This window comes from Uloborus diversus, chromosome 8, assembly GCF_026930045.1.
Source record: "Uloborus diversus isolate 005 chromosome 8, Udiv.v.3.1, whole genome shotgun sequence".
Classification (NCBI taxonomy): domain Eukaryota; kingdom Metazoa; phylum Arthropoda; class Arachnida; order Araneae; family Uloboridae; genus Uloborus; species Uloborus diversus.
This window is the reverse complement of record NC_072738.1, coordinates 48,462,118-48,486,016: the sequence shown is the minus strand read 5'-3', so window position 1 is coordinate 48,486,016 and position 23,899 is coordinate 48,462,118. Positions and strand designations below refer to the sequence as shown.

The window sequence follows — 23,899 nt, the reverse complement described above, 5'->3', positions numbered from 1 at the left end:
CATACATGTGACATATAAAGTTTTCTAACCTGTCAAATGTGCGTTCTAGTACACGCTCATCGTCTGTTGTAATCTCTTGACATGCCAACTGGTATTCAACAGATTTCTCTAGCAACTTGAAGGGCCTTAGTTTACCTTTCCGGAAAAAAGCTGGGGTGTAATCACATCCTGTTATTGCGTGGAAACATGGTAGAACTTTTGATAAGGAAATACCAAGAGCTTGATATAACTCATTGACGTTTATTAGACGTTCATGGTTTCCTACTCCCCATTGAATCCAAAGCTTTAAAGGTGCATTCAGGTGATCCATATTGCCTAGAAGTATAATAAGAATATCAGAGTCTGAGCAACGTACAAGAACTTGAGAGTCAAAATTTATCTGGCAAATATAGTATATGATACGAGTATCAGCTTCTTCGTGTTCTTCACATGATAATGATTCTTCAACGATTCTAATAACTTGATTATTTACAACCTGATACGAGTAACACTTATCAAAACTCAGGTAAATAGTTTTATTCCCAATAAAAGGAAACATGTCATCATTTGCCCAATGATCAATAAAAAACCTTACAAGAGTTTCCTTGAACTGCGAGTTTCTGAGTTCACCAGCAAAATGATGAGGCCGAATTTGACTAGGTTTGATGAAAACTGTACTGGTTAATTCACTGCGACGTAAACGCTCACAATCTTTTATGGAAGGTTTGAAGTACTGATCAAAAACAATGTCAATGCGAGATGATTTAAACTGTGAAATCATTTTGAGGAATTTTTTCGATATGCCATCGAAAGTTTGTGGTATTTCTTCCATAAGGTGTAACATGAAGAATCCGTCCAAAATACTGATATCAAAACATAACAATTGCTGATTGACACTGCTAACTTTCTTTTCGAATACTTTGACTAATTGTGCTTTATCCGTTTTACAAATACTACCATCGGCTTGGCGCATTGATGTTGGTACTGGTGTTAGTGGAAATCCTAATACTTTTTCAATATCAACCTTGTTGTTCATAGATATCCCCAACATTCTACCGAATAGATCTCTTTGCATTCTTAGCTCAACAATTTTGTTACCAAGAGTTAGTTTTTTCTTCTTTGGAGCACAAGCAAAATTAAGCACTTGATTTTTTTTATTGGTTTGTCAAATCTCTCCTGATCTTCAGCGCATTCATTTACAAACTGCTTTCGCAAATCGTCACCCTTTTTTTCAATATTCAGCAAAAAGTCAGCTGTATTTTCAGGAGCGGGTTTCGCAGTAGCAATATTGTACAAACTATTTTTGTCCAAATTTTGATCAAATGGATTGTTATTTTTCTGAAAGATTTCTATAAAATCGGTGATTTGTTTGTTGTAAATTTTGATTCTATTAGGTTGTAAATCGGCAGACACGTCTTGTAATTGCCTCAATCCACAAACATCGAGAACGTGAGAAATTAAAGCAGCTCTAATGCTGTGACTCTTTGACCAGCGCTGACGGGCAGCTATGGAATTGGTAAAATGTGCAATACCGCTAAGACGTCTAGCCGCTTCGGCATTTATAGTCTGCTCCAGTGTAAGGTCAATTGGTATCCTTGAGAATGGTTTGTCGGTTCTTTTTATTCCAAAACATCCGTTTGTGAAATCATCTTTGAGTCCTGGATGTGTTTCATCAACATTATTCAAACTGTCTAAATATTTAACACACCATCGAGCATAATTCGGTTGATTTACAATGAAAAACAAATTTGTTATTTTTGGAATCACATACTTAAACATTTCGAAATCACCCATTCGTATACTTCTTGATAGGGTAATGTAATAGTTTACAAGCTGGATGTAAATCATATAGAATTGAGCAGTTTTCCCATGTTTACCTTGTCTTGTTTCTGCTACGAATTTTTCATAAGCAGATATTAGTCTCGATAATACATTATTTGATAATTCTATCATCGTAGATGTACAAGTAACTTTAACCTCCTGGTAATGTAAGAGATCGTCAGAAACTTGCTATTTCATAAAATAGTATTCCATTTTGTCCATCTTTAAAAATGTATCAAAATGCAACATTTGCAAGCCAAGAGCCATCAACGGATGCAGACGTTTGCAACGATTAAAATGCTTTCCTTCAACTATCCCATTTACTGAGCCAGGAGCAATAATATGGCTCTCAATCATCATATGCGATAGACCACATTCATTAATAAAAACGCCTATGGCTTTGAAGAAAGCCATCATTAAATGGAATGAGCCAAGATGGATGAAGATATTATCAAATTGGGGCTTTGATGTTGATTGAATTTTATATGCTATTTTAGCTTTTTTTTTTTTTTTTTGTTAAATACGTCATCCTTTTGTACACATTCAACAATGTTAAATTTCACAAATTATGGGATGACGTACGAGAAAATTTAACAATACTCCACACTGATAAACAATTTTGATATATACAGAAGAAAATAATTTTGTTCAATAAGAAAGAATATATATAAATATTTACATTAAGATAAATAAAAATAAATAAATAAATAAAAATAGATGAAAGCAAAAGAAAATAAAGTGAAACAAAAAAAAAAAAAAATAAAATAAAATAAAAATCAATAAATAAATAATAAAAATAATAATTTTAAAAAATTAATTAAAATGCTTAATGCCTATATATTAAAAAAAAAAAAAGTAAGTAAAAAAAAATTTATCCAAAGAGAAAATGTTCGTGGTCAATTAGAAATGTAATAAGATCTGTAATTTTCATTTTTGCTGCAGGAAACGAATAATAGTTTTTTAAGTCTTGAGTCCAATTGCCAGAAGAACGAAGATGGAATGAAGAAGTGTGAATGCAATGTTGTATGTAATGTTGAGGATTTCCAATTGATTTGCATCTGCAGAGGTCACTATTTCTAATATGGAATCTTTTCAAGTATGAAGGGAAAGGGCCATGGCCAGTAAAGAAAAAAATTTCATGTCTATTCAAATTCAAAGGAGTAAGTTTAACTTTCGGACGGATTTTGTAGATTAGTCTTCCTGTTATGTCTTGTTCCCATCGTTCTTGCCAATCATTCAGTAGATCTTGTAATAATTTATGCTTTGCAAAACTTCTTGGAAATGGCAAAGGATGCTGTTTTGTTGGTACTAAGAGTCCATTTGCTGTTTGGTTTGCGAGAAAATCGGCTCTATTGTTTCCAGCAGAGGTTGAATGACCTTTAATCCAAGAAATTTTGATATTATCATGATTTATTAGTTGTTGTTGGATTTCAGCTATTAAAGAGTTTGTTGGGTTTAGATTACCAATTGATTTAATGACTGATTGACTGTCACTGTACATAATTGATGGTAAGTTATTGTGGGTTACAGCATGATCTATTGCTTCTTTTATTGCTAACGCTTCTGCTTGAAAAATAGAGTTGGAGACATTTAGAAGAAATGTGGTTTCGTCAGTTGGAGTTGTGTTATTTAAAATAAGGAAAGCTGCCGTTGTAGCTTGTTTTGTTTTCGAGCCATCTGTGAAGTAACGGAAGGAAGAAATATTAGTGCTTGAATTTTCCAAATTTGGTGAGTTTATTTGTAATGAAGATGTTAAGGAAACACTGGGATGAAATAAAATTGTTTTGATTTTCTTTTCAAAGGAAGACGCTCGAAGAATTCCAAAACATGTGACAACGTCCTTATTAAGTCTGAGTAATGTTCCCATTTTTGCTTCGTAGGAAATTTGAATATCTAAAGGAGGTATACCGGTGATTATTTGTAAAGAACTATTTGCTGTTGTTGCATATGCTCCTGTTAAATGTAATAACAAAGGACGTTGTAATTTCAAAAGATTTAAATTCAATCTTGTAGTTGGATTGCTTGCCCAAATTGGAGATGCATAAGCTATTATTCTGAGAAAAACAGAATCATATAAGCGAGCTCTGAAACGAATATTGTAGCCCCAATATTTTCCTGCCAGGCGTCTTAAATGTTGTAAATAATTGGTTGATTTGGTCTTTAGGTGTTGTATATGTGGTAAGAATGAAAGGTTTTCATCAAGAATGATTCCTAGATACTTTAAAGTCCTTACTCTTTTAATTTTTTCAGTCCCATATTTAATATTTTGATTCTTAGTTTTTCTTCTAAAAAGTAATAAACTTGATTTATCTGTTGAGACTTTCAATTTATAATAATCTGCCCATTTTTTGAATTGTATTAAAGCTGAGTTTGCTTCATCTCCCATGCTCTTTATTGTTTCTTTAACAACGCCAATCACAAAGTCATCTGCGAATGCTTGAATAAAAACTCCTCTTGGCATTGAAGTGTGTAGAATATCTTCTGCTATTAATGACCACAAAAACGGACCGCTGCAAGATCCTTGTGGGACGCCTATCATTTGATTATGAATTACAAATTCATTATTAGAATCCATTATTAATTTTCTGTTTTCAAGCAGACTGTGAAGGAATTTTTTCAAAATATTAGGACACTGTAATTGAGAAATTTTGTTATGGAGTTGTGGATGTGGAATGCTATCAAAAGCTCTTTGAATGTCTAAGGAAATTATTAATTTATGACCTGTTATATTATAATCAAGAAGATTTTCCCAAATATTTTGTAAAGCATCCTCTGCTGAATATCCTTTTTTGAAACCAAATTGATTTTTTGGAGAAAAATTTTGGTAATAAAATTGAACTCTTTTAACAACTATTCTTTCTAAAAGTTTTCCTAATGTTGGTAAAAGTGTTATAGGACGATATGAAAAAACATCTTTAATATCTTTACCTTGTTTGAGAAATAAAATCAATTTTCCAATTTTAAAAACATCTGGAAAATAAGAAAGCTTGAGGCATTTGTTATAAAAACAATGTAGTAGTTGTGGTAGTTTTTAAAAGATTAGTTTAACTATTGCGTAATCTATTGAATCTAATCCGGGGGCTTTTTTACTATTACAAGAATTCAAAGAATTTTTAATTTCTTCAATTGAAATTTCTGGTTCAACACTTGAAAGATCATTGAAAGATGAATATGTAGTTGTTGAGATCTGGCAGTTAGATAACGGATTTCTTTGCGGTATTGGATAAAGTTCATTTAAAATGAATTCCAAATTTTCTTTTTGCGTAGCTCCGTCATTAAAAATTGGCAAAGTAGTTGGACGCTTAATTTTTTCAAAACAGGATTTATAAGCTTTACCAAATGGATCAGATGCTTGCTTGCAAAAATTGCGCCAACTTTCTGTCTTTTGTTTTTTGATGTTTCGGAAATATTGGGCTCTGGCTTTTTTGTATTCAATTTTGACTCTAACATTTTCTTCTGGTGTTGGCTGCTTCTTCAATTTTCTTTTTAATCTATTAAGATTTGTTTTTTCTTTTTGTAGATCATTATTCCACCATTTTACTTCAAATTTGTTTGAAATATCTTTAATTTTAAACGAATTGTTGCAACAATTCTGAATAGTAGTAATAAAACTATTTGAGAATTTATTAAGTTCAAATGGTGTTAAAATATTCTGGCAAGAATTAATGAATGGTGTTAATTTTTCTGAAATCTCTTTTTCAAAGTTTTTAATTCCTTTAGATGTGATTTTATAGCGTTTAATTGCATAAGTCGAAAGCTCTTTTTGAAATTTAAGTGAAATAAATTTATGGTCACTTAGGGAATCTACATCATCTATAACATTCCACTGGTAATTATCATTTTGAATTAAATTTCCTTTAATAAATGTTAAGTCAGGCCAGCCATTTCCATTTTCATGTTCAAAAGTTGGTGAGTCATATGAACTATTTATTAATTGCAAGTCATTTACTTGGTAAAAATTTATTACTCTTCTTCCTCTTGGATCTTCACCAGCATATCCCCAAGATTTACTTCTACTATTGAAATCACCCATAATTATAATATTTTTATTTGAAATATTTCTCAAAAGACTTTCGAGATTACGTAGAGGGATTCTAACATCTTCTGTTGGTGTTATATAAACTGAAATAATAACAATTGAATCTTCCTTGAAATCAGCTGATATTGCTATATGGTTTTCTTTTTGGTCTATTTGAGAAACTATTATATTTGAGTCAGTACTTATAACAGCAGCTTTTTTACTTAAAGAATAAAAAATTTTCCAATTACTAGGTTGTTCTGGTATTTGATCGTTTTTTAAATATGGTTCTTGAATAAGGAAAAACTTCGGTAACATTTGAGTAGATAAAAGTTTTAAAGAACTAGTAGCGATGCTTCTTTTGCCTAAATTTATTTGAATACAATTCAAAGAGTTAAAAGAATACTTTGAGAACTGAATATTAGAAGAAGGAAAAATTGTAGATGAAGTAAACAAATTCGGATGAGACAAATGAAGAAGAGAGGAAGAAAAGTTAATAGAAAACACAGTATTATTCGTCATAATTGATATTCGATTTCAACTTTTGAAGAACAGAAAGATAATATGGACAAGATGAGTCAGAAGCAGGGTGATCAATCAAATATAAAGGAGAAGAGCTTGGAAGAGATTTAACGCAATTTGCGCATTTCGTGAAATTGCTTTTGCATTCATGTTGAGGGTGATTTCCAGAACAGAAAGTGCATTTTTGCAAATTACTTTGGCATTTGCTAGACAAGTGTCCAAATGCTTGGCAAAAATAACACCTTTTTACATTAATATATTCTCTCAATTTGTAAGTTTCCCATTCATTTTGTAAAAATTTGCATTTCATGAGTATGTTAAATGTGAAAGGTTCGCACTCTATTACGAAATTCTGTCGACCGTTTCTTGTTTTGTAATTGAAATTAATTTTGAAGTTTAAATTTTTTCCTGTATTTTCAAAAATAATGTGGTTTATGTGTTCAGTTGTTGTTTCTTTAGGTAATCCTTGAATTAAAATCTTTGGGTTTATTGTAGTTGTAGTTTTAATTCTCGTATTAAGCTGTATGTTAGGTATTGTTAAGAGAGCTTTTTGTAGTTTTTCTTTGTCTATTTTATTGTAAAGATCTATAGCCAGACCTCCATTCCTAATAACACGTAACTTGTGAATACGTATGTTGTCGCTTGCTGGATTGTATTCTTTTTTCAAAAGTAATTTTAAATCGAAAGAAGAAGTATTTTCACGAAGAGGGTAGACTAAGACGGTATATAATTTTGGATTTTTCTTCATTACATCAGCATACGAATGTTTATATAAAGGAGAAGCCGTTTGATTATCGGTAGGTTTCAATTCTGTAAACGTTTTAGAAAAACTATTAAGTGAATGAACAGGAGAAAATTTAGTGTTGTCATTTTGAAGATGAGCTTTTAGAGGTGTATCAAGCTCACTCTGTGTTGGAGAAGTGTCGACTACTTCGTAAATTTCATTTTGAAAGTCTAATCCATCAGAGGAATGCGTAGGGAAAATAACATGATTAGTATTCTGAAGGTTGAAAATATTATCTTCTTCAATTCCTACCTGGTTTTCTGCATCTTTTGAGGTAGTTTTCATAGTAGTGTACAATAGGTTTGTGGTAGTTCGATCTTCTTGAGTTCCTACGTCTTTATACTGTTTTTTAATTTTTAAAGTGTCAAAGTCAGATATAGCAACTCCTTTCAAGGAAAAATCTTCATTTCCTGTCAGTTTAGTAATAAGTGAAGGAGGTGACAAATTATTATTTTGTGCTATAGATGAAATAAGATCTTGACAGGAAATATTATCCGAGTCAATAATTCTTGACTGCAGAATTGTTAATATATTTATAATAAAAGATCTGCATTCTTCCTTAAAGAAGTATCTCTTGTTTGCATTAGTTTTGGCATTAATAATATATTTAATGCAATCAATTAATTCATTAGAAGTGTGTTTAATAGTTGGTCTCAAAACTACTTTATCTGCTGGCTGAATGCCAAACAAATCTGCTATATTTCTTTGAGAAGATGTTTCATTCACATTATCACACGAGGAATCATTTTCTGAAGATGTTAAATCAATTGCATGAATTTTCGTCTCATTAACAGTAGGTACTAGTGCTGCAGTTGAAATTAATGGCGATTTCTGAAATTCAAAATCACTTTCCATTGTTGTACTTTAAATTTGTTTTCATTAAATACTGCAATTGCATGAGCTAAGGCAAAAGCAGAAATATCGCCAACAATGAAAAGAAAAATCCGCCAATCTTTGGAACGAAGTATTTCAATTTGAAATGTTCATACAGAAGTAAAAATATGAAAGTTTGTTATGTGAAAAAACAGTTAAGACACATTAAAGTTTCACAAAGTAAATTTGTGAGTCCAGAAGCTTAATGCAAAAGTCAATTTCAAATGATATTAGCACATTTGACATGAAGCTAAGTCATTGTAAGTTTAAATTTATCGATCATATAATATCATACAAACTTCAATGTGTTTTTCCAAAATTACGTACTTTCTTTAAAATTGAGCAAAATTCATAGAAAAAGATACCTGCATGTTCCTCATTGAAAGCTTCATCAGATTACATCAGAAAAAAATATAATTAACAAAAAATTACTGCTAATATCATTAAAAAACACGGAGCGTAAAATTAGCAAAACAACAAAGCTTAATTCACTGTTGCCATTAAATTTTAGCTATTGCCAGATCATAAGTAACTTGCACGTACCTTTGATTACATTCTTCTCCAACGATTTGGGCCTGTTCCAGTGTATGTTTAACCACCGCTGCATTTGTTGGTGAAAAATTAATAGGCGTAAGATACAATACTTTTTGTTTGGGGCTAGTATCTTCAATGATTTTACAATTAAAACCAGTCCACATTGGAGTATTTGGCACATGAAAGACGTGTGAAAGTAAGTATAGCATATCTATTGTTTCTATCAAAGGTAAGTTTACGGGCCGAGTTAATGCATTGTCTTCAACTGGTGTTAAATGTTCTAATATCTGCAATCGATTTCCATACGAAGGGAGTTCAGGAATTTCTTCGTTAAACGTCCGTCTTCTTTTTGCTGGTGGTGGTGACATATCAAAACTACTATCTATATTGATTAATTCTACATCGTAATCATCACTTACAATTTGGTAGATGATCCCTACGGTGTCATGCAGTGTATCTTTTCCATTTAAAGTGTCAACGTATCTATCGAAATTATCGAATGCTACACCTGTGCATAATGACGGACTTCGAATGATGTCAGGAGGACAAATTTCAGAACGTGTTACGGATGAGATCGTAGCTTCAGTTTCTAATTCTTCCAACGTATTGTAGTCGCAACAATGTCCAAGTCTATTCAAAATATTTATCATCTTTCGACTACTCGTAAGACTTTTGACAGTCATACCCAGAGTTATATGTTTTGATGGTTTCACAGTACCGTTGCTTACACAAAAAACAGCATCAGAAGCCAATGAGTTGCTCAATCTATGACAATTAACTCCATCTCTGCGACTATCTTTACCTCCAATCAATGCTTTAAAGAAACGATCTAATTTTTCAGGAATTGTGCATTCACCATTTATCAAATCCTTTGTTTTCATTGCAGCAGGTAATTTTGTTTTCTCCATTTTCAAAATTGTAGTTCTTAGAATCGAAGCAACTTTATCGATGAGATCATTTTCTTCGAGCATCATAAAGTCTTCTTCTTCTAATAAGTTACTATCAGTATGCATAATAATCTTTTTTTTTTGTATTTTGTTATAATCTTTATTTGCTTGAACTGTTTTAATATTTTTTCTTCAAGATGATGATTTTTCATCATATTTATTTCTGATTCAGGATGAAGTACTAATTCCTGTAGTAATTCATAATTATAAGTGTCACAAAGAGAATTTAATAGCAAATAACTTTTTTTTAAAATTATGTCTTCCTGAATTATTGACACAATTTTATCGAAAACAGTGTTGTGAATATCTCTTACGCAATGCCAAGAGGCTCGTGCAGTATCAGTAATTATTCTTTTGTAATGATTGAAATATTCCAATTCACATGAATGATGATAGAATATTGGACCATTTGAGGTTTTCAGATAACTAATTTTTTGTATCAACTCTTGATTTTGGCATTTTTCAACCCACTGCGTTACTTTTTCAAGCATCTTGACATCATTGGAAGAATGTAAATTTTGTTGCTTACCTTTGACTTGTTTTCGATCCTTTTCACAGAAAAAACAGACTCTTTCATTACTAAGACTTGAACAGGCATCACTACATGACAAAGTCTCTCTTGCATCTACTGGATTATTCGGTAATGTTGAAGAAGAACTTGATGTGCCAGGAAGAGTTATTGATGAATCATAATTATCATCAGATATATTCCGATACTTCGCCATCAAGGATGCAAAGGATTTGTAACATCGTGTGTGGTATCCATCAGAAGTATTTAGTTGTTGGGGTAACTTTATATTACTATATTTCAAGTTGAATGTAACACGAACACTCAAAACTTCTTCACATTTTTTCAATTTTCCTTCGTCAAATGCTATTATTTTTTCATTTATTCCATTGCAAAATACACATTTCATTTTATTTGCCATTATTCTGTCATAATTTTCACGATAATTTTGAATACATTTTTAAAAATAATATTTAAGAATAATCATATTGATGAGAAAATTTACAGTAACATTTTTCGTCAAAGACGCGTAAGAAAAACAAAGTTTACATACCAGCAAAACATTTCCACTGTTCTATCTAATTTCTGTTTTCGCTGATATTACAAAGAAAATAAGAAAAAGCAGACGATATTTAAGTTAAATAACGCAAAGACACATAAGCATTGCATACGATAGTTTAATTAAATAAAACAAAGAAGTATAAGCATTTCAGACTATTATCGTATGCAATGTTCTTTTTTCTTTGCATTATTTAATTTAAATATCGTTTGTAATGTTTGATAAATATTAAATGTTCAAATGTAAAACACGGCAGACGAGGAAGGGAAAAAAGGAGTCAGAAAAGAGTCTTCAAAAGATCTTGAGCAAGCAATTCACTATTATAGACCTTTACAAATATATATATATATATATATATATATATATATATATATATATATATATATATATATATATATATATATATATATATGTATTTTTAAAAAAATAAAAAAAAAAGCTTTAACTGAAGATTTAAATTACAATTTTGTAATTTTTATCTCAGCTCTATGATTGCGCCACCACAATCGTTATTATCTTCCTGTTTCAGTAAGTGATCAACAAGAATTACATCACAGTGCGCAAATTGAAAATGGATGTGGTTCTCTGCGCGGCACGCTCGCAAAATGGAAAATACTTAACTTTTTACATAAATTTTAACAAAAAATAGGCAACATGTGTGTGAATTCAACAAGCAATTCTTAATTTTAAAGCGAGGTGACTAATTTGACCTAAAACTTGGGCACCACGCTAGGAATACTTCTTTTGTTTGGTCTCAGCTTATCGGTCTGTCTGTCGAGTACGCAACCGAATTCATGTCTGTCAAATTAATTTTGTACTTATTCATATGTAGGTAAAAAAATATTAAAATGACAGACATACTAAAATAGTTTTTTTTTTAATTATTTTTTTCGTAAAAAATATCATCTGGCATGATATTGGCAACAGCAAAAATATCTGGCAATATTAAATTCGTGTTTCGAAAAGTGTTTAGAATTCCCTGGAAAAGAAAAGATTCTTACTAAAATGATTTCAAAATCCATATTTTTACCTCTAAAGATGTGATGCGCAGTAATAAACGCAGCGTTTAACGGCCGCCAGACAGCATGCACGCTGTTCGATACGTCACAGGAAAAAATATATAGAGAAATCAGCTTTCCTAAAATTCTATCTCGAAAACGTTGCTAGCTCTTAGACTACTAAGAGGTGGAGTGATGTGGAGAAAAAGTACGAAAACTCATTGTGAAGCTTGTATAGAAGTACACGATGGTTATGCTACATATCCAATATACTTTTACCGAGATAAAGGCTTTATCTCTGATTCATTATGTAACACTTTTTGATATACTCTGTTTCAAAATTCCCAATCAAAATAATTTCCATGTTATGTTTCTATGTTCTTTTCCAAATTTGTTCTCTTTTCTTCAGGAGATATGCTTCATGTGTTTACTTTAGCGCTCATTCTTATGTCCTTGTTTTTATCTCATTGTTGCTCTGTTACAAATGTTTTTTTTTGTAACTCAAAATTATTTCAGTTTATTCTTTCGGTTCTTAATTCAAAATAAAAAAAATTGTTATATGTTAATAACAGAAATAGTTTTTAAAATTCTAAAAGTTTTATGTGCTTTAACCTTTAAACACTTTCAATCTTTTGGCACCCTTTTTTACTTCCTGTCAATCGTTTGACACAGTATAACCTATTAAGGCTCTTGCGGCATATCAACCAATGATATTCTTTCTTCCATAGTAATATACCTCTGTACCAAATTTTGTGGCAATAGTGCAAGGGCGGATCCAGAAAATATTCAAGGAGGCGACAACTGATATCCAGATACTTAACCTTTTATAAATTCCAAAACCACCACCCTTTAAGATCATAGGCAGCTCATCAATTGGCTAAAATCGTCTTTTTCTTGGAATTTCTATTGATAAAAAAATTCTGGAGGAGTGTCCTTAACACCATTTCTTACCCTTAACATCATCAAAAGTGTTCTATAATTGTTTTTGGACTTCAATTTAAAATAAACTGTCTAGGGATGAGCCCCCAAACCTTACTAATATCATCTAAGAGCGTCTAGACTGAGTTTTTTGAACTTGGAAAAGCTTCCTATACAAAGTTCTACCGAAGTGTTATGAGATTCGTTACAATTCAATTTCAAGCCTAAAAGTCTGAAAAAACTCCGAGGGAGAGATCTCTTACATAACATTATTTAAAATGGCTTAAAATTACGTTTTTTGAACTTCAGTACTGAAATTGTGCCGAGGGAAAGTTCCTGTATCTCAGCTCAAGGGGGGGGGGGGGGAGATTGCTCCTCCCTTGTATCTGTCCTTGCAACAGTGGTTAGTTTTTCAGTTTTCGAAGATTTTATGTTTGTGACCAAAATTTTGGACATGAGTATATTTAAAAACTAACTTCTGGGGCAGTTAAGAATAGGATAATTGATTGTCTATAGTTGAGGCAAACCTACCCTGGCAGCATTGTAAAGGCTACTCAGATTCTTATCACAGAGTTACACCACTACCAGGTTAGGTTTGCCCCAACTATAGTTCTGACAGAGTTTGAAGCACTGATACATTAGAACCATTTAGTCATTATCTGATTAAAACAAATAAAAATTGCATTTATTTTATTACATTATATCTTTCAAAATCTATTTCAATGTTAATTTGATTCAAAAATCAGCATAAGAGCATACAGACCATTCTTCTGGCCTAGGATATGTTGTGTGTCGAAATGCATTGTCTGGGTCATACTCAAAAGCAACACCACAAGTTGGATTCCACTTCGCATGCTCTTTAGCAAATCCCTTTTTAGCATATGCACGGACTTTAACTTCTTGTCCTTTTCTCAACTTAACGATAAGAATGTCTAAGAAAAAACAATAGACAAAATATACATGATGCAGCACTTTTAAAGAAAGAAAATGAAAAAAGGGCTGTCTATAAATGTCACTTTTTTCAACAAATTTGACCTCCCGATTCTCTCACAAAATGTCATACTTTGCCTTACACCCTCCCAACTTTTGTCAGATGTCAAAATATTTGCATAAGCATATTATAACGAAAAATGCATGGTATCACAATTCTTACTACCAAATTCTCCTTCACTTGTCCCAAAATTTCTTACCCCACAAAGGGTGACATCATGTGTGGGTGTCTCATAAGTTACCTTTACTACAAAGAAATAAATCAAAGAAAAGAACTTATTTCTGCAAAGAGTTTGCTACTTTTTATTCAAAGAAGTTTTCTCATGGGGGAAAAAAAGAAAAAGAAAAAAACAGATGACTTAATTTTATGTTTACCAAATGTAGACCTTCCAAGTCTCGAAAAGTAAACATAGGATATTTTTTAGGACATATTTTATCAATATACTGACACATAAATACCTATCTGCATATATGTGTTGTGTGTGTTTAGATAGATACACACATATATCGTCAGCAACATGCTGAACTAACGAATGTGAAAATTGGCACTTTTCAGGAGAGGCAAAAAAATATTTTTTCCTCTACCAGACATGTTAAGTGTTTTTCAATGTTTTAATTTTTATAGTTAACTTTAAGTGTAAAACTATCCTCTGAAGTAGTTATAATTAGTGATGTTCCGGATATCCGTATCCGTGGATATCCGAGGTAAAATAAAGATCTGTATCCGTATCCATTACTTTTTTGACGGATCTTAAACGGATCATTTCTATTCTAAAATTTTAAAATATTTGAATAAAAACTCTTAAATTCCGTTTAAATTAGGTTTTGTTCCCTATTTAAAATTTAAGGTATCATTTCAGAAGCCAATTTGCAAACCCCCCCCCCCCCCCCGCCCTTTATTGCAAAAAGGAAGGGGAAATAAGTTTTAAAAGTGTGTATCAGTGTGTCTTTTTTGAGGCATCGTAGCTCCAAAACAGATGAACCGATTTTGATAGTTCATTTTTTGTTGAAAAGGTGACTTGATTGAAAGTGTTCTTAGCCTGGCCTTGTTATTTAGAACTTTAATTACTGGAGATATTAATTAAAAACCGGTTTAACGTTTTTCACAATTAGGGTAGTAAAAATTTAGCCGTACGTTAAAAAATGTTGACCCTAATTGAAAGAACGAAGTTTTCTGCATTTGATATTCATTTGAAACTTCCAATTTATACACAGTAGGAGCTATAATCTTGTTAAGTAAATTTTAAATGCAATTCTAAGCCTTTATATGCATGATTGGTAGCAATTTCATAGTCGGAAGATAAGGAGAAAAGGCTCAATGGTTTAAAATTTTTACCTGCTGCCAGTTCATATTTGTTAACAAATGTGTAATCTGACCCCCGAAATTCATCTTAGTATGAGGTCGGCTCTCTGGGACATGTTTTGGTTTCTTAATTTTTAATTTAATATTAGTTTTTGTTATTAATTTGGGGTTTCTGTTATTCTTCATTTTTGTTTTTCTTGGCATCCTTTCAAAAAAGTGAGACTAAATTCTCTATTGTATTTACTGTTTGCAAAGGTGTTCCCGGCTCTGTATTTCGTCGGTCGGAGTACGTTCGGTGGAATGGGTTAGCGCTGCATTTATGCTGAAATAAAATGCGAAAAATTATTTCTAGCCTGTCCAGTAGCAGCTTTACACTCTTGTTCCTGTATCCTACATCTACCGAGCAAGCAAGAAATAATTTTTCACATTCGATCTAAGCATTAATGCAGCGCTGGCCCATTCCTTCCAACTCTCCCTCAATTTTAACGGAGAATTCTTTAGAGTAAATCATAGTCTTGATTATATTTTTGCCGCAGTTGACATTTTTTGAAAAAACTGCCATTATGCTGACAGGAATACCTTCCGTAACAAATTTTACACTTGGATAGTTGAATTGGGTGAAATTTTTTTTTTTTGAGATCCCGTATCCGTTTCCATGGATCTTGACACTAATGATCCGGAACCGTATCCGTAGCCGCGGATCTACTTTTTTAACGATCCGGCACATCACTAGTTATAACAAGTACCTAGGTAGCCATTTTTGAGCACTATAGCTAACCATTGAGTTTGAAAGACACAATTTGAGATTTTTCACATTTGTTAGTTTAGCATGGTGCCGACGATATGAATGCACACACACATACTAAGTACACATATACAGGGTGATTCAAAAAAAAAAAAAAAAAAAACGTGGACAAAATGACATGGTAGATCAGTCACACCAGTCCTACAAGGATCAAAAAGCGTATAGGAACGGATGGTCACAAACGAAATACCGGCTTGCTACATGCACACAAAGCCATGTTCTGAAAAATGCATAACATATCACATACTTATCCCACAAAGATGATTTTACACAACTCTTTATTCCTGAAATTTCACGACTTTTTAATCTATGTCCACTAATAGTAGTGAGCAGTGGGAACAGAGAGCCAAGAGATTTTGATTGGGTGGAATTTCAGAAAATATTGAAGGAACTATGCCCCTCGTGTGAACCCTATTTCAATCAATTTCTCTTTTACATTTAATATAATGAAGAAGGGAAAATTAATCAGTGTCAATTCTTTTGATCTACTTAATTGGTTGTCAATTTTATCAAGTAAATTCAAAGAAAATAAATAATACTGATTTTGATTAAATGCAAATATCAGTAAGGAAGGTGGATGAGCAGAAATTTGACGGAATGGAAAAAGTTCTGCCCCAAATACTCTAAAAATGATGCCACTCTAACACAATGGTTGTTAGATAAATAAATACCTTTATGCTGAAAAGTAAAGAAAGAAATTACAAGGTCAGAAAGCACTAATTACAGATTACTCCAGACACACACATCTTTTGTCGCATGTCTTTTCATCCATAAGCTCATTTCTTTTGCATTGAAAAAGACGTTCTTTGTAAAGCCGTCTGCAGTAATCTGCAATTTGCACTTTTTGACGTTTTCTTACTTTACAATGGTCGTACTTTTGTTTTCTTGCTTTCAAAAAACTTCGCATTTGGCGGGAGACTGAAGAGAAAATTTAGGAAGAGGCCAAGTCAAATGTAGAACATTTTTTGGCAAAGCAGATTTTATATACCGTTAAATGTTAGGATTATTGCGAAAAAATGATATTTAAAGAGAAAATTGGTGGAATTAAAAAAGTATATATATATATAAATAAATAAATTGTTCTGTACATAAAACAAAAAAGATTACCATCATTTTCACCATATTCACTCATATTTCCATCTCTGTGTCTTGAAGTCACCTAGAAATTAAGTATGAATCAAATAACAAAGAAAAATTGATATTCTATTATCAGAATTTTAAGTCAATTTTGGAATAAAATACAAATCTATCTTTACTAAAATAGTGAGAAGCTAGTTTAAGGGCGGTGGGATGAATTTTAACATGAGATCAATTTTTACTGCTAATATTTCTAGAGGATCATTCAGAAAAGTAACTATAAAACTACTTTTTGTATACTTGTGTTTACAAAAAAAAAAAAAAACGTTAACACAATACTTTCAAATAATGGTTTTATATTATAAATTACTATAGTGAAAAATGATTCATACTTCAATCAAGTCCTGTTTAAGAAGTTAACCATACATGTTTTTCTCCAAAATACTTTTCATGATCTAACAAGTAATGCTTTTATGAAAATGAATCTCATTTATTAATATAATTGACTACATGTTTGGTGGACCAATGCCTGAAGCAAAATTTCAAGTTAGACTTGAAAATAACTTACTGGAACAACTTTTGGATCACTAGATTTTAGATCTGCAGTGGTCACATGTCTTGTTTGCTCTTCTGTACATTTTACATCTAATGTAAACTCTATGGAACAATCAGGACAGAAATCAATGCAAGTACAATCCTAAAAGTAGCAAAAGAACACATAAGTAACACAAAATACACAATTTCAAATTTTTGATTGCTTCAAATATCCCTTTAAGCTTTAAGTTCCTCAATTACCAATGGTCTTTTACAGCAAAGACCCCCATACTAAACAATTATTACTTCTTTAACGTGATTCTTAAAATCTTAAAGTGCTCGGGTAGACTAACACAAGAATCGCTTGATCTATGAAGCTTTTTTTTTTAATTGCAACAAATACTTTTCCCAATGTATTTCTATTCATATGAAAACAATAACTCATTTATTTTCACCTAAGAAGATTTTTAAATAACCAGAAAGTCACTTTCTTGGCCTGTCCAAATCTTTTTTTCCAATGTCTAAAAAATCATTTGAAACATTTACATCAACATTCCACAGATGTTAAACTTCATAGCGCTAGAAAGTACATCTCGGAAGGATCTTGGAATCTCATCTATATTTTTGAACTAAGAGGTGAATGGAAAAAAAAAATGTCTAGTTAAGCTAGAAACAAAATTTAAATAGTTGAAATCAAAGATATCTGTTTCATATAAAGGATACAGAAGAATTTGACTAGCAAAAAAACTGACCTAATTTAAAAACTCTTACGATTGTTCAAAGAATAGCAAGGAAAAAACACGATAATATCCACTTAATAGGTTTTGATTCAAAAGAAAAGTTTTTCTTATTGTAATATACTTTATATATCAGTGTCAAGTACAAATATTTAGGGGCAAAAAACTGACTAACTGCCAGGGAAAAAAATAACCAAAAGACACCTACTACAAAAAAAAAAAAAAAAAAAAAAAAAAAAAAGACTAGGGCCTACCTTGAAAATGAAATGACAGTCAAGTGCAAAAAGAAAAAATATATGCTACAAAAAATGCTATGGAACCCTCTTAAAAATATCTGAAGATTCAAAATACAATGCAATGGTATGTATTTTTTTATTATTTTTTTTTTACAAAATGAAAAGAAAAGAAATGAATAAAAAAGTTTCTGAAAATAATAGAAATTAGTCTAGAAAACTGCCCTTTAAAACTGGATCACAAAAAAGGAAAACGAAATGCCTTTTAAATACCAAGATACAGTGTAGAATTAAATTTAACATAGTCTGTTGCAAATTTTCTATCCTTGAAGAAGTTATTGCTTTGTACAGGACATAAAATGTCCGTGAGTCATGCACACGGATTATCAATAAAACTAAGAATTAAATTGGGAAATAAAGAGTAATTCTAGAAAGGAAAAACTAGCACTTGGGATAGATTCCATTTTGAAAAGAGGCCATAGCTTAAGGATGGGTACTTCTCACTTGCTATCTTTCCTTTCTGACACTATTTTGAATCAGCAGAACTGGAGCATGTGCAAATTTGCAGGTGGTTTCAGCTAAAGAAAAGAGTCAGAGGGTGGGTTTTTTGCAGATCAGTCAGCTCATTCTTTATTGTTGCTTGAATTTTAGCATTAAGCAATTGGCATTTTCTCACTTCTTCAATTCTTATTTTCCAAAGTAATTTCATTTTAAGGAATATCAATACTGGACACCATTGCAAAAAAAAAACTTACAAATGATAAAAAATTCTATTTGTTTTTGAAGAAGGTAAAACGCTAGTAGAAAAAGAAAAATTTAAACACTTTCAACTCCTGATTATGACCTGTTAATGTAAATGAAATCAGATTTCATGCTTTTGTTTTTTCCAATTTTCTGCCAATTGGAATCCAAGCTTAACTGCCTGATTATCTTCCAGGCACTAATTTAGATAATACACCATTTTTTAGGCTGAATCTTGGTACCACAAAGGCTGACTTCTCTTTTTTTGTTTCCAAAAAGGGATTTGATTCTTTGAAAAAATATTGATTAAGGCATAAAATGTGAGCCGTGATATACTATCTTTTCAATTTGAAATAATAAAGTCAAACATTCAATAACTACAACAAACAGCTGCAATAAATAAAAGTATACTACTTACTCGTGAGTACTGCATTTTGTCAACTACATCGTCACTAGTCAAAGGTATCAGACCCAACCTGTGAGCAATAAATTCATCATGTAAAACAGTTGAATTAGCTTCTAGCTGCACCCAATCAATGGCTAAAGTTGGAACTTCAGCAATGAACACTCTTCTTAAACTGTTCGCAACACTGCAGAGAAAATGCAAAACATAAATAATATAAACATTAAAGATTTCAATGTGGCTTCAAAACGCAGAAGCTGTAATGAAACTACCAAATAATAACACAGAATTACTGTGAAAAACAAGAAGTTCCATTCAAAACTAAACGAGCTTACTTTCCATTATACTAATATTGACTTTCTAGTATCTGATCAATAATCTCAAAATTAGCTAAAATCTCAAATATTTAAAACGACACTTTTTAACATTTTAACCTGATTTTAAAATGTTAATAAAATATGCCTCGTTCATTTGAAGAAATAGATGGGTAAATAATAAATAAACGAACAGATAAAGTAGCAGCACATTTTTAACAAAGCAGCTAATACATTTTTTTTTCTATCAGAAACAATTTTTTAATCACTTTCAAGAAGGAAAAAAAAGCTTTAAAATTAAAAAGCTCATTAAAATAAAAACATTATTTAAAAAATTGTTTTTCCCTGGTTGCCAAAAAAAATTTAAAAATGAATAAATGTACTTTAAAAATAAATAAAACAATTAAATGTCAAATGAAAGAAATAATTTTCAATTTTCATTGAAAAAAAAAATGTTTGCGCACATTGTTATTAGAAACAGAAAGGACTCCAAATTTCTCCACCAAAAACTGAATACATAAATTAAAACTTTAGAGAGAAAATAAAAACAAATCATTTTAACAATATTTATTTCACAGTAAAAACCATGGCTGTGGAGTCGGAGTTGATCTCATTTTGGGGAAAAAGAGTCAGATGTGGGAGTTGAAGGTTTTTAATTCACAGATTTGGAGTCTGAATTGGTCATTTTCCTTTAAAATCTTCAACTCGGCCCATGTTTGTGGAGTCGGAACTCATTTTGGGATAAAAGAGTCAGAGACTTTCAATTTTCAAGAGTCAGAGTCTGCCATTTCCCGTCCATGTCTAAATTTTTGCCAAAGCTACGGAGTCAGTCGGAGTCGGACAAATTTTTGGGTACAGGAATCAGGTTCTGAGTCAACTGCCCTAAAATTCTAGGAGTCAAGAGTCGGTCATCAAGAGCTATTTCCAACAAAATGTTTGACGTAAATCTGCTTTTAAGTTTGGGATCTATATTAACTTTCAGTTTTGCCATAGGCCCTGTTTGGTTCAAAAGGAAAAAAAAAAGTGATACTTCGATTTCTTTGTTTTAGTCAAGATTGAAAATAGCGGTCAAAGGGAAATATTTTTCAGACATGTTCATTTAATGAGTTCAAATTCCAGAATGCTTAAAAACAAATATTCCTTGAAAAGAGAAAAATCCCTCGCTTGATTATTTGAAGGAATATACTCGTACTATCTAAAAGAACTAACGAAAGGATCATGTAATATTTTGTAGAATAAATTATATAATAGACACAGCATCTTAAAACCCAATAAGTAACATCTCTTTGCGTAGGTAAGAGCTTCAGTATCACTCCCCTTAAAGCACCTAAGTGCAACAGTGAAGCACAATAACATGGTTTGCCCCTGGAAAAACCACCGACATGTATTCGGCAGAAGCAAAAATTGCTACAAACGCTGCGTTGATACAGGATCGTCCAAGCCAGTTATGAACCAACTCTCTTGGACGATTCCTTATCGACCGGGGCAGTTTTTACACAAAAGCCGCAACCAACCCTGTATCGGTCAGGTCAAGGGTTGGGTTGATTTAGCATTTGCTGCTTCACTCATTTTTCTTCTGGTAGCTGCTTTTACACAATTATGCGATTCAGAAATATAAAAAAAAATGCATTAGTTGGTGCACAGTCATAAGACATTTTCTTTTTTTCTGACCAATGTTTAATATTTATTTAGGCACTTTGAATACGAATTAAAACTGTTACCTTACTAATAATTTTATGAATATAAAATAAAAAAAGAATATTATATTACTTTGTTACATTAATGATGTATTATTACATCATAAAAATATACGCACTGCGGGGTCTGCAGGTGCGCAGATCCAGGACTGCCTGCAGCTGCACCTTTTTGCCCCCTATCATCAGCAAAGAAAGTCTAAAATTGAGTTTTAAAACTACAAGTTTCAAAATTCTTCCGAGGGAGTACCCCCCTTCCTCCCTCTCTTCCCTATCTGATCAGAGGTTCTCTCTCTCTCCTTTTTTTTCTTACCAAATGAAACCCCCCCCCCACCCACCACCCTATTTTTTTTGTTCTCTAGTTGCATCACTGAATTACATGCATTGGAAAAACAGGTAAAAAGTTAGGATTTTGCTAGATGCCTGAAATTGGGGCTTAGATCTCACCCCCCGCACTACCTAAATTAAGAAAAAACAGAGAAGACAAATTTTTTCCCAGTAACGTTTTTTTGTCAGAAACGTAAAATGTTGTTGTTTCTCCCTTTTAAATAAAAATGTAACTACCCCCACTCCGCAAAACTTGTTGATTCAAAAAATAGAAAAAGTTATGATTTTCTGCATTGTAAATAACTAGTAAACTATATAATTTTCCATGTGTCAATTAGAGGGCCTACGGATCAGGTTGCGCCTGGGGCCTCAAAATCACATGATTTACCACTGATCGGCGAACCCTGTTGCTAATACAAATTTTAGTCAGGTTTTGGACAGAAATTTAGGTTTTTGACAATAATGTCAAAAACCATGATTAAAACTACTAACTGCCAAAAACTTGCCAACCCTGTGATAAATCCGCCACTGATTACGGGGTGAGATAATTTAACCACCTTACAGTTTACGACGAGATATCTCGTCCATTTAACATGTAATTCTGGGACTGTCCAACTGTAAGGGGATTAACTACTACATTCAATAATTTTGAACTATTTTCTCTGTAACAGCAATAAAATGTCAAAAAGCAGTTTCTACTTTTTTTCTAGTGAGTTAAAAACAAATAACCATAAATTTGAATGAAATTGCACTTGTTAAACAATCACAGCTAATGAGTTACAGTGTATTATTTTATGTCATAAAGAGTAATTTTGGGGTTGGGGAAATTTAAAGGAAATATATATTGAGAAGGAGGATTGCTCAAATACATTTTGCACATCTAACTTTACTTGTTTTTGATTTCAAGCATATGTGATAGCGCGATATCCCCATTGACACTTCTTTGATACGATTAACAATTAACATAAAAGGTAGAATACATATGTGCACAACATGCAAGGGTACTAATTACTTTGAACAAGGAAGAAACTCGTAAACTTTTGGATCTTCCACTGTTTAAAGTATTCTCAAATATCAATAAGCAGGGGTCCAGCCAGAGGATATTTGGGTTCGTTAACGGATCCTTCACAAAAATCCGGTCAACCAAAATAGTTCTTTCACAAAATCCCAATCAACCAAAATGGACCCTTCACAAAATTCTGATAAACAAGAATGGATCTTTCACTAATTGTTTATTAAAAGAGCAAATCTGAAAGCAAAATAACGCATATTTCGGTGTATAAAACTGATAATTTTTGGAACCTTTTTAAAAGTCAAATTAGAGGGATCAGCTTATACAAAATCTGGCTAATTTTGCAAAGAAAAAAAAATCGGCACTCTTGTGATGCTCCTGCAAGCAATAAATAATTGCTACTCTGCCAAATAAATATAATGCTTGTTGTTTGTGTTCTGTACAGGACGTTAGTTGAGAAACATAAAAATAATTCCCAATGCTGCAGCAACTGATCAGAAATAAAAAAATAAGGTCAAATATGAATATTAGAAACATAGTTACACAGAAATGTGGGCTATACATTTTGTGTGGAAGCTGTTTGACAGCTGTTATACATCTAGAAGGTTTGTGGCGAACGGGTGGACAGCAGAGTAGTACACAGTTTTTTACTATTTCTAAGGATAAAAGAACACTGATGATCAACTTGATTAGGCTTGAAACACACATTGAAAGCTAAGAACTGTAAGCAGAAAGTTAAGAACTGTAATAAAAAGCTAAAAATAATTTAAACTGAGAATGTGCTACTAAACAAGTCGAAAGTATGTAAGTATGAACCGAAAGAAATTACCTTAAATCAGTATCTTCGATAAAAAATTTCACATTTTCCTCCGTTAAATCACTTATTTGTACTGATGGCTGGTTAGCGTACGGCATTTTATATACTTAAACAGGCCAGAAATTTAAAGGAAATATATATTTAACGATCGATATCTTCGTCTACTAGGGCACTGACAGAAAATAACATAAAACATTATATTACATTAATAAGTTAGCGCTATATCAATGCACTGCCAAACGCGCGGAAAATAAAAAGATTTATAAGATTTTTCTTTAATAAATCTTGTGCAACCTTTAAATAGCAGCAGAAAAGCTTTAAAAATAAAAATGAATAATCCGCTTAACACTTTTTATGCCAACACTTTGTTATTTCTATCTTTGCAAAAAGATAGGAAGTGTTTTAAATGAAGTTGCAAACAGTACGGTTTCTAGGGACTCTAGCTAACAGC

The 23,899-nt window shown here is 31.8% G+C and overlaps 1 protein-coding gene across 1 annotated transcript in view; it reads right to left on the bottom strand.

Moving 5' to 3' along the window:
* Positions 1-23,638, bottom strand: part of LOC129227347 (DNA-directed RNA polymerase II subunit RPB3-like) — a 29,375-nt gene extending 5,737 nt beyond the window's left edge. Inside the window, exons 1-5 of the mRNA XM_054861891.1 lie at positions 23,461-23,638; positions 19,300-19,471; positions 17,205-17,333; positions 16,667-16,718; positions 13,225-13,393 (exon numbers count right to left, since the gene is read on the bottom strand). Coding sequence (XP_054717866.1) covers positions 13,225-13,393; positions 16,667-16,718; positions 17,205-17,333; positions 19,300-19,471; positions 23,461-23,546 — 608 coding nt within the window. The 5' untranslated portion in view covers positions 23,547-23,638. The remainder of the gene's footprint in view (positions 1-13,224; positions 13,394-16,666; positions 16,719-17,204; positions 17,334-19,299; positions 19,472-23,460) is intronic.
* Between the last annotated feature and the right edge of the window lie 261 nt (positions 23,639-23,899).